A 12,315-nucleotide genomic window follows, 5' to 3' on the forward strand; every position below is an offset into this window, starting at 1 on the left:
ATAAAATTGACAAAATAATCTATGTTTAATGTATCTCAAGAAGTATAAGGTACCAATGACGGGACACTTAAGACCTATGTCTGAACACCTTTATCATTTTACTTTTTAAAATAATTTAGTTCTTAAAGAAGTACAACGCGAATTAAAATTAAAGATAAAAATATAATACAAGAAAAATATTTTTATCTTTGATTCTTTGATTTTAATTCACGTTATAACTTATTTAAGGATTAAAATGGTAAAAATGTCGAGACATAGGTACGTGTCCAGGCATTGGTATATTTACTTTATATATTTTATTCTTTTAAGTATAATATATGTACTTTAGATTTTTAAACTTTAGATTTTGAACACTTTCGATTATAAAATTTTGTTCTTTTAAAGTACACAAATTTAAAGTACATATATACTTAAGTATATATATAAGTATATTGGTTGAAAAAATATAGATAATGAAATCGCAAATTGTTCTGACACAGAATACAGTGGATTGTATGGTTACGACAATTTAAAATATACATTTACAGCAATATTTAAATTACCAGGTGACAATGTCATTCCGGTTGGATTATGAAAAATTGGTATTGTATAAAACATCGCCCAGAATATTTTCTGATTGTTTAAAAGAAAGTTGCCTTTTGTCTTCTCTTCAATTATTATTTTTTCAAGTGCATCTAGATCTACTGCATCATCCTTCATTGGCACTATATGAAATAAAAACAATAATAGACACTTTAGTTAACATTTTTACATAGAATTTTTTATAAAATGTCTAATATTATAAAAACATATTTATGTTATTTATATTTTTCTCCCGACTGCTGCCAACCTTCGGTTGGCGAAGACGAGGGAGTATTATATCTATATATACAGGATTATATACATATAGGCTGAGTTTCTAAATTTATTGTCAGCGTTGAAAATCTGTAGTATACGTTACGTGTACTATAAGATTTACAGTGTTGGAAGTCTATATACATGTAACGTATAGATTTTCAGCGCTGGCAATGAATTTAGAAACGCAGCCATACATTTGATACATTTATCTTATTATATCTTATTTTAATTACTATATAGTATATATTGTTTTACTATACATATATGTATATACATTTTTACTATATAGTTTTTATATTCTTTTTTATTTTTATAAATTTAATACATTAATGTCCGTTTTCACTAACGTCGTTTAACTTTAATCTTAGTTTAACTCACTCTTTGTCTGTTTCTAATATCCATTTTATCAACACAGGTTAATTTTAATCTTGGTTTAACTTACCTGTCATCTTTTCTTAGTTCTAAGAGTTAGAAAAAGATACTTGGCCCAGTTTCACAAGTGTCGGTTAACTTTTAATCTTAGATTAACTCACTCTTCGTCTCCTTCTAACGTCCCCCTTAGAAAAAGACGAAGAGTAAGTTAATCTAAGATTAAAAGTTAACCGACACTTGTGAAACTGGCCCTAAGTTAAACCGCGATTAATCTATATAAATAAAGTTAATATTACATTGGTAGAAATGGGCATAAGGGAGACTGTAAAGACAAAGAGTGAGTTAAACTAAGGTTAAAGTTAAACAACGTTGGTGAAAATGGGCATTAGACATTATTTTGTTTGTTTTACAAATATAAAACAAATTTATAGTAGGTATCATTTACCTGTAACTATTAGCATTAATGGAAATTGTTTAAAAGCATCAAGAGCAATCATATAAGTAACTTCTTCTACAAAGATAATTCCATTCGGTGAGAGTATGGTATTTAATAATAGTTGAAGACCGTGCGATGCTCCGCATGTCAATATTAGATGCTCTCTCATCACGGAATTGCTATACCGTTTGCTCAAAAACTTGGCTAATTCATCGCGACATTCCCAAAGACCCGCTGTGATACCATATTGAAAGAGATAATATTTCCCTTCCTTTTCTTCTTCTTCCTAAAGCAACATTTAATTTCATCAATATGAATTGCAAAGTATCAATAAATATTTTAAGATTTTATTTCTAAGATAGGTTATGAAATATTCCATAAATGCAAGCAATAAATATTAAAATGTTTATTTATCTTTATAAAATGTTCATTAAAATAATTTAAGTATCTCATCGTTACATTTTAATCTTAACTTAAAAAATATTTAAAACTGTCTTTGTTAAATATTTGCATGAGATTTGCTTTTATCAAAATATTTGATAATTACTAATTACAGTTAGCTTTAATTGGACTTTAACTTGAATGAATATAATAATTGAAACTGCTATCTGATTCTGAAAAAAATTTATAATATATGGATATTTTTTACTTATAGAAGTAATTTTTTTAACTTTTATGACTCCATTTTTTATAAGTCATAATAATAATTATTAATATTAGTTGTAGTTACATTATTACTTGCGCGATTTAACAAATGTAACGGACATAGATGCACAAAGTACAAAGTAAAAATAAAAATGATTTTATTTGACTAATATTAACTTATTTTTAAATATCATTATGATAATAAATTGTTTTTAAAGATAATAATTTAGAAAGATACAAAAAATTATTCAGAATATCTATGTATTGATTGTTCAAGTATATTTTGTCTGTCAAACGCAAAGATAAATGCAATATTAAAATACTTCATTTTTACCAGTCTATGTCGCGTGGATCTATTCAGCATTTCTGCACAATGTTTTAATAAGTCAGGACCAGGTGCTCCGACTGACAAGTTTACAGCTTCCTGATTGTAGACATTAAATATTGGGTCACCATCGAACAAGTGTCTCAAATGTGGATCATGAACAATATCCATGTCAGTTCAAGTTGTGTAATCTGTTTTAATTTTTATAAATAAATTTTACATTGCGTATAGGCTACCAGACATCATTTTAGTTCACAAATAAAATGTATATAGAATTTTACGTCACGTATATTATGTATAGATTTTCAGTTCTGACAGCTGCTGACAGTAGTTACTGATAGTTGCTGACAATAAATATCGGAATGCAGTCTTTATCAATTAAACAAAAATACACAGTACATTTTATCAGTACGTTTTATCAGTCACGTTGAAGGAAGACTGAGATTATGAACGTGAAAATGTGTACTAAGAATATTTCAGGCACGAATATCCGTGTCACGCGATTGCTCATGAGAGACTAACGAACGTGAAGAATGTAGATGTCGTGAGAGACATTCCTTATGACCTGACTTTTATATACTAATTAGAATGCTTACTTCGCCGCCATTTTTTATGCTAAAGGGATAAGGGACACCATTTCCTGTCATATGTCATATACTCACACATATATATAAATCAGTCATTATTTGGTGATTTAGATCACGTGATACACTCACGGACAATGCGCATCATGTGCATAATGACACATGCAATGGCGACTCGGTTTCACTTCTATCTTTTTTTATCACATGTGAAATAATCACAGTGAGCAGTTCAGTTAGTATAGCCTGTGCTCATGAGTCATGACTAATATATTCTCGTGCCTTTCCGTACAATTCCGTACAGTTTCGTGCACGTGCATTTTGCATCAGCATCAAACCACATTGAATGCATGTCTTCATGTATCAGCAATATGATATGAATATTGAGATATTAAATTGAATAGATATTGATATATCAATTTTGATAGATCTGAATAAGTTTCTTCAAAGTGTCCTATATTTTTGCTTATAATAATATTGTGGATAAATGCAGAAATTATTTTCCCCTTCTATTCATTGTCGTTATCGTTATCAACTATTATTAGCTTATGAATTATCATATCTTCTAAAAGATATTGATTCATGAAAAAAAGCTTAAAACTTTTGGATTAACAATGAATTAAACTTCTTTCTTTACATAACTAATAACGGATGTGACGGTCAGCATTAATTTATTATTTTAACTCCCGTATTTTTAAATACATTACCTAATGTGAAAATTAAGATATGGCAGTGGTTCACTGTTAACAAAATTGTTTTGCTACCTTATATTAAGATTTGTTCTACATCAAGACATTTTATTGTTAAGGAGACTAAATTTGTATTAATTTAACTTTTTTGAATTCCTAAAGCTTTTGGAAATTAATCGTTTTCTGATCAATCTTGATTTCTGTTTTAGGTAGCTGAAGAGAGGAAGGAGAATAAGCACAGAAACAAGGAGAACATACTATATGGCAAGTATGGTGGTTGCCACAAAGCTGTAAAGATGGATTCTACTATCACTACTACCTTAAAGAACTTCGGCGCTCTTTATCAACTCTCTTTGAGATCTCATGGCGCAATCTTCGAGTGTCTTCACGGCCTCACATTTACCTTGTTTTTGATAAAGAGCGCCGAAGTTCTTTATAGATTTACTTAATTTAAATAAATGTTAAATTGTAAAACTTATTAATTTGACTATAGTAAACTGAAGCATTAAAATCAGAAAATGTTTTCATCTTGAAACATTTACTTGAATCAAATTCAGGTTTACTATATTACAGTATAATAGTTATTGAAATATACAAAAGAATATAAACAAATTTTTAAAATACTAAATCCGAATCTTTTAATTTTAGAAATGGCACTTTAATAAATATTTGCTTAAATTCACGTTTCCAAAATTATAAAAATAATAAATAGTGTACTTTAAAGAAATAAATATTTTTTTTAGTGCAATTTATTACATTTGAGAAAACGTATACTGAAATAAAGTTAATATATTCGACAAAAAAGGAAAGGAATATTTTATTTGTAAGCATTTTTAACTCGACGGAATCCTATAAGTTCGTAACGACGCGCGACGCTGCTAGATGGCGTATGATGGGAAACGTTTCTCAAATTTAAAATATATCCAACCATAATATATAAACAGACCCGCTGCGAGGCGAAAACCACAGAGTCCACTATCGTAAGTGGAAGAATCCCTTCTCTACATGAGTATTTTTTGGCGTTTGGATGCCAATTTAGTATATGTTTTAAAAAATTTTTTAAAAGTTTTTACTTATAGGTAAATAATTTATAGAAAAATTATTTTCTTAAATTAAATAAATATTATTAGAAAATCGCTAACTTATAAAAAATAAGATTCATATCTTTATAAATATTGACTATATATTGTACAAAATACTTTTTCAAGTTTATGAATTTTTTACTTAATAAGAAAATGCATTTTATTGAAAGTAATAATTATAATTAGAAAATTACTAATTAGTAAAAAATAAAAATTACATTTCAATAATCATTGACTGTATTGCAGTAAATACTTGTTATAATTAATAAATTATTTTCTTTATTAAGGGAATTATGTTTTTTAAATAAGTAAATAAGTTTCTTATTTAAAAAAAATACGTTTACAGTTGTATGCAAACTCGCCATTTACTAAAATTAAGGAAATTTTCTTTTTTTTAGTAATTTTTTTTTTCAGTGTATCAGGCCTAGACTTAAAACACGTGTATTCGGAAAAACGTTTCTAATAAACGGATATGCTAATTACACGTATAAACGTGATCCGTTTAAACGTATAATAGCGAGCCCTAATCTAAACCCACTCTTTGCTAACTCCTAATAGGCTCTTGCCCCGCGCCGTGGTCAGGGTGGTCCCGGCATTCATTCGTGTCCCGAGGGCACCTCGGCAGAGCACGAAACAAAAATTAAAAATATTAAGATAAAGTTTTAAATTCGTCAAAGAATCGACGCGTAGTTTAATAAGTTAGAAAATATAGGTGTATATGTATATACATATATCGATGATTTATGATTACAGTTAAGCAAAATGGCCTGACAAGCAGCAAGTGTAGCGTCCACGCGACGGTTGTTCCTGGCGAGTGAAGTTGGCCATGTGACTTACGAAATTCTCTCCGCCATGTAAGACTCGCTCGTCGCGTCTACCTGCGGGGCATCACGGGCCGACGGGATCGTCGAGCGGATCGTACAGGCATCTCCGACGTCCGGCAATCCTTCCATCATCGTGTAATAAAGTACGCGCCGCGTCGCGAGATTAATACCGGGAGTGCCGTGCAAAGTGTCGCGCGATCATGAGCGACGATATCGTCGATTTTCGCTCGTGAATGTCGTGAGTGAGTGCGTCGACGGAGATGCACATTGGTGAAGGACCACGGAGAGGAGGAGGGGGCCTGGGAGGCATCGGGCAACGGCGGAACGACCGTAAGGTGAGTAATATTCGTTTATTATTTTGCTGTCCCGTGGCGAATTCCACCACTTTCTCAAGCGCGACGTGATTCGCCCTTACGTTATACTCGAATCATTAATTCCATTACTCGTACAATCGGTACAATACAAGTATCGATTATCTTGAGCACTGCGATGCTTTAATGTAAAAATATTTGTATGTTTCAGATAATTTTTCTGATCAACGTAGTATTACAACTCCGCTGTTGCGCATCGGCCGGTGAGTGATTTTTTATTTTAATGTTAAGGCAACAATATAATGCACATACTCATATTCTTAAATTAAAAAGTAAATTCTGTAAATTAAAATATTTGTATCAAATTCAGACTTATTTACGATTACAAAACAAAGAAAAATTGAAATTCAAGGTAGTAATTTTTCTTTGTTTTGTAATCGTAAATAAGTGAATTTGATACGAATATTTTAATTTACAGACTTTACTTTTTAATTTAAGAATATGAGAATGTGTAATTAATAAAACTCGAAGAAAAGAATTGTATTAAAGGCCGTAGCCGGATAAGAAGGGTCAATGTGTCTCCACACGGATCATGCTCATTTTTTTGGCTTTGATTGCTATCAGTGTCACTTACAATTTAGTCAAATATTAGCCCTTGATATGGACCGTTTTGCTGTAAAAAAATAAAAATAAAAATTTTGAAAATAATTAATATCTTTTGATCGGGTTAACCGATTTTAATGAAATTTTAATATGTTGTAGATATTATTGAGACATATTTGTGGAAAATTCGGGAAAGGTTTCTGATGACAGAAACAGCAATAAAATAAATAAATGTTCTTGATTTTTTTTAGTTTCGATATCTTTCTTGTACAATTACGAAAAAAATTTTCTAGAATCTTGGAGTAGTTTCCTATCGGACATAATTTTTTGAAAGCAATAAAATGGGTAGGCGGTACTTTTAAAAAATAAAATATTTTTTTTATTTTTTTAAATATGACATGTTTTTGGTACGATCGCCTTATATTTTATGTAGAATTTTAGGATAGTATTCTACAAGTGATTTTTTCAAACCAATAAAATAAATAAGCGAAAATTTAATAGTATATGGCGATGGTACCAAAAAACTGATATTTTTGAAAAAAAAAAATTATTCTTTAAAGTACCTTCTACCCATTTTATTGGCTCGAAAAAATTACTTGTAGAATACTATCCCAAAATTCTACATAAAATATATGGCAATCGTACCAAAAGCGTCACATTAAAAAAAATAAAAAAATTTTTATTTCTTAAAAGTACCGCCTACACATTTTATTGCTTTCAAAAAATTATGTCCGATAGGAAACTACTCCAAGATTCTATATACATATACATGGGGCATTCTTTCTCAACGAGAGACCCCCCGCCCTCAGAGTTAGTTTTGACGTAGAGTTCTAATATAGCTTAAAATTTAGGTAATTATATCTACTTTTAAATGCAAAGTGGCAAAATAAAAAATTCAAGATGGCCGATCCAATATGGCGGACAATGTACATAAAATTGCTTAAATTTTGCTTGAAACTTGTTACTCGGGGGTTTTTGGTGTCGCTAAACACGAATCTGACATTAGATTTTCAAAATTCAAAATGGCGGATCCAATATGGTGGACGATTTTTTAAAATTATATCGAATTTACATGAAAATTTTTACAGGGGGTTTTAAGGTGATTGAATAGAAATGTGACATAAGATATTCAAAATTGAAATAAAGGCGGATCCAACACAATGTTCCCAAAGCATAATAAATAGCAAGACAAGTTTTCAGTCCAATAAGCAAAGGCAAAGCAATATGAAAGTTCAGGCAGTGAAGGCAAGACTAGTTAAGGTTCCAACTAGTAAAAGTAAGACACGTTGCTGGTCCAACCAGCAAAGTAATGACTAGTTAAGGGCTCAATCAGTAAAGGCAAGACAATACCATAATCCAACCAGTAAAGGTAGGACTACTGAAGTTCAATCCTGTAAAAGTAAGAGTAGTCGGTTGTCCAACCAGAGAAGGCAAGATGATGATTAACTCTAAAGCGTCCCATATCGCCGCCTGGACGATGCGCCGCTGCGCCTCCTCGACGCCTCTCGGGCTGGTTCGCCCCTCCGTGTCCTCCGTCGGTTTGTCGGCAGGTTTCTTGGCGGGTTTTTTGATTCGCTGCTTCTTGACCATTGGCTGGGTCAAGATTCGGTCGTCCGTGACGATGGGTCGTTGCTTCGCGTGAACCACGTCGTGCTCGACTGCAGCCGCTGGCTGCATACTCCCCGTCAGCGGGGAATCCAAGTTAGCTGCCGATTCGCCGCTCATCAAGTCGATCGTGCACGACTGTTGTTGACGCTTCTGTAGTTGTCTGCGTATGCGTCGTTTTTCAAGGTTGTCCTCGTGCTCGGATCTGAATATGGCGCGTGTTTTGCTACTCGCCTTCTGAGCCGCTGCACGTCTTCCCTTAATTTTGGTGGTCATCACGACGCTGTTTTCGTGACTGATCTCCACTTTCATCTTGTCGTGAAGTGTCCCTCGATTCAGTTTCATCGGTCTCCGGTTCGCTTTTCGGCTCGTCGAATTCACTGCCCGTAGCCGTGTGTGTGTCGTCGTTCTTTTTCGTCGACACGCTTCGTCGATCGCTCGTCTCGTTGTCCTCGTCGTCGTCGTCCTCGTTGTCGGTGCTACCCGGCTCCGACTCGGGATCACCCGTGGCTCGCTCCATTTGGCCGCTGGTACTCGGTTGTGGGCTGTTACTCGGCCGTGGGGTCAGTTGGCCGCTCGGTGGTCGTTGGCCTTCCCTCACGTCTCGCGTATCCGTCAGTATCGTACCCAGCATTTGTTCTGGCATACGACACTTTTCGCGATTGTTATTTGCGTCGCACTTTTTCACGTCGATCGCCGTGTCCTCGAGTAATTTGGCGCTCGCACGAATGTCACGCCCGTTCATCGTAACGATAATTTGATACGGCGGTTGGTCATCATGAATCGTGTATCGCGACGATACCGCGATCATCGCGTCCGCTACTAATTGATTTTCGGGCTCGCGGATCACTTTAATGTTCTCACACACGCTGTCTGGGTGTCCCTTGAGACGTTCCAAGTTCATTATTGCACGCACAATTTGCTGGTTTTCGAGCAGTTCTTCCCTTACGGAATCGTGCTCACTGGCGTAGGGATCAGTGGGAAGCTCCCTCACATAAGCCTCAGCCAGCTCCAATATTTGCTGCGCTCGTTGTCGTTGTTCTTCGGCTACGGTGTTATTGCTCAATTTCCGTATCACCGCCTGTCGCCTCTCCTTATTCGACAAGATACGTTTCTCCATTTTCGGCACTCGATTTCGGAAGTCAAAATGACAATAACTATTTTAATATCAAAGTTAATAGGTCAGAACATTCTCAGTTGGAGCATTGGAATATCTTTTTATTAGCAATTGTTTATTGTCCTGAACAAGGAAGCAATGATTTTTTAATATTTCTGGGACTGGTGGAGCTTCGCTGAATCTTTTTTTGAGGAACCTTTCCACTTTTTCATGCATTTTGCGACTGTAGTATAATACTTTTATACTTGTGAAATGATTCTGACTCCATTCGACAAGTTTTTCAACTGATAAAATGGCTTCAGCCGGCTTAAGCAAAAGACTATTTCTTGCAGCTTCTCGTTTGAACAACGCTCCAATACCATCTGACGCTCTTTTTCCGTGCGCAGTCGCATGAACATGCCATTCAGCTCTAACTCCAAAGTCTTCTTCATGATTAATCAAGTTTTTCATTTGGAATTTGTTTTTGAAGTGTTGCTTGGCCCCATCGCTAAAATAAATAATTTTTCTTACGTCCAGGTTCTCCTTTAAATAGGGTATTAACATTTTTTGCATGGTGTAAACTGCGGCAGTATCATGATGTGTACTTTGTGATAAAAATACAAGGCTCTTGTGTTTAATTGTGGAATTTTTTTTTGAAATAACACACAACAGGAAAGACTGTGCATTGTGTGTTATTAAAATGGAATGCTTGAGATGCATCTTGAGCAATGTACTTGTAGTTCTCAGAAAAATCCAAAACAACTAACACTTCACCATCATCTAAATTGCCTTTTTTAACATTAAAAAATTGCGACTGCGGTTTCGCTAAGAATGAGTGAGGTTTCAAAAGTAGAAACTTATTACTCAATTCTTCTATAAATTCTGCTGTGGGGATGATTTGAGTTTGCAATGTTGACCTGTTTGTGCCAGCCCATGCTCTAAATTGTACGTGATGAATATTTTTCTCCTCTAATAATTGCAGTATGTATTGAGAAAAGTCTGCAATGCTTGGGCACTCATCACATTCACCAAGAAAGCAATTTTCACTCGGATTTTCGCAAGTGATTTGTTGTAAAAAATCCTTATAACTTTTATTTCGATTTTCACAATTTTTAGTTAGCTTTGCAATATTAATCGCATCCAATAACAACTTACAATTGTGATGAATAATACAGACACAGACGGAATGGATTCCACTGCCACCAGCAAGGATACATTCTTTTGGACGAAGTTGTGCAAATTTGCTAAAACTTACGGGAAAGTCTTCGTTACTTTCTTTGTATAAACAAAAGAGACTCTTTAAATCTAAAAGTAAAAGACGTTTCTGCATCAATGAACGTCCTTCCTCATTCTTTACAGAGACAACATCTTTCTTGCCAGGCATTATCCTACTATTTTCGTCACTAGTATAAAAGTTCACTATATTTTCTACAGTAGATTTTGATAATGCTTTGTCAGCCTTCATTGTAGTCTCTGCCAAAACGCTATTTGCATCTCTAAGGTCTTTAGCTTTCTTTGCAAATGACCAACTGCAGCCAAGTTCTTCTGAAATCTTTTTGGCACTCCATGTTTTCGGAAGTATGGTGTTTGAAACGTACAAGTTCGCGCAGGAACCTGAGCTCAAGAATTGTAGAAAGGGGAACGATACTTTTCTTGTTGTTATGTCGGTAAAGAGATCGTGTATTTTCGTGGCAGTTATGTTATAATCAGCGAATTTATCGGAATAAAATGTTTTACAAAGAACACATAGCATAAACACAAAATCAGATAATGTTGAATTATCCTTGCATAATCCTTTCTCATGTTTCACGACAAGAAGTTAATCTCTCATCAAGATTAAGTTTAAGAGAACAGAAGTCCGTTATTTTGCATCTCAACCAGAGAAAACAACCAAGTGATTTCAATCTTTGTTTCTGTTTCAAGAAAGGATCATGTAAGTTAAACGTATGATTCAAAACGCATGTTACATAAACACAGCAATATTATGCAAAGCATACATAAATTGAAGTAATGTGTCAATTGAGAATTCGTCGATAATAATTCATATATATATATATATATATATATATATATATATATCTTATTTAAGTAAATGAACATATGCAAAGTAAAGCATTCGAGAGAATGTTTAGGCTTATATAAATATTGTGTGAGATTCTGTAACTTCAATATATTGCTCTTTCTTTCTATCAATTGACACAGTAACTCACGTGGTAATTCAAGTTATATAAGTATTTCGAGTAATAGTATATATAAGTCGACAATTGAAGAGCGAACTCAATTAAATGATAATTAACTTTTCATGAGTAATACGGTGTTTCGTAAACGTTAATCGCTGGCAAATAGCCACGGGTTGAATCGCAATATTCGTTAAGATAATATCTACCATGCGTGATTATCCGAATCATGCTTGCATCGATAACGTAAGTTAAATTACTACACATCGAGAATCAATGACTTTATTCGCGGGTTGCAACCATTCAAAATGACTTTAAGTTCGACTGAGCTCAGACTGATAATTAATTCCGGAATATTTAAGTAGCGATATAGCCTTTCTGCGAGGATGTAATCCGTCGCCCCGTGTTATGCGAGGATGCTATCCATCGCCCCGTGCTTTCTCGAACTGTGTAATCAGAAGATCGTTGTTTATGATAGAACGTTGCGTTCATCATAATCTGCTTGAGGATTGCCGATCAATCTCATAAGTGATCTCTGATTTCCACGAGTTCGATATGTTACCTGAAAGCATCCGCCGTAGTTATCTATGGATAGGATGGTCATTGACCAAAACCGTGAGGGCCTGTGCAATGGGCTAAGATGGCCGCTTCTTTCCGTTTTTCCGAGGCCTCGTCGCAATGGCTAAGTTCGTCCTTCCTTCAGTCGTATATAATCGAGCGAGGTGTCTTCCA

At 34.1% G+C, this 12,315-nt stretch overlaps 1 protein-coding gene and 1 long non-coding RNA gene across 6 annotated transcripts in view; one reads left to right on the forward strand and one right to left on the reverse strand.

Moving 5' to 3' along the window:
• LOC139813236 (2-aminoadipate transaminase) overlaps nucleotides 1-3,417 on the reverse strand; it is a 4,902-nt gene extending 1,485 nt beyond the window's left edge. The window contains exons 1-4 of one of the 5 annotated variants that reach the window (XM_071778634.1): nucleotides 3,278-3,417; nucleotides 2,625-2,806; nucleotides 1,655-1,931; nucleotides 543-704 (exon numbers count right to left, since the gene is read on the reverse strand). In XM_071778634.1, the coding sequence (XP_071634735.1) occupies nucleotides 543-704; nucleotides 1,655-1,931; nucleotides 2,625-2,786 (601 nt within the window). In that variant the 5' untranslated portion in view covers nucleotides 2,787-2,806; nucleotides 3,278-3,417. Of the gene's footprint in view, nucleotides 1-542; nucleotides 705-1,654; nucleotides 1,932-2,624; nucleotides 3,143-3,277 lie in introns of those variants that run through there. The other 4 variants (XM_071778630.1, XM_071778627.1, XM_071778638.1 and 1 more) reach the window with 4 other exon arrangements.
• Nucleotides 3,418-3,642: 225 nt separating this feature from the next.
• The window catches only part of LOC139813263 (uncharacterized), a 107,288-nt gene continuing 98,615 nt past the window's right edge, over nucleotides 3,643-12,315 (forward strand). The window contains exons 1-2 of the long non-coding RNA XR_011732102.1: nucleotides 3,643-4,149; nucleotides 5,721-6,121. This is a non-coding gene — a long non-coding RNA (uncharacterized lncRNA). The remainder of the gene's footprint in view (nucleotides 4,150-5,720; nucleotides 6,122-12,315) is intronic.

Source organism: Temnothorax longispinosus, chromosome 1 (assembly GCF_030848805.1).
Source record: "Temnothorax longispinosus isolate EJ_2023e chromosome 1, Tlon_JGU_v1, whole genome shotgun sequence".
Lineage (NCBI taxonomy): Eukaryota > Metazoa > Arthropoda > Insecta > Hymenoptera > Formicidae > Temnothorax > Temnothorax longispinosus.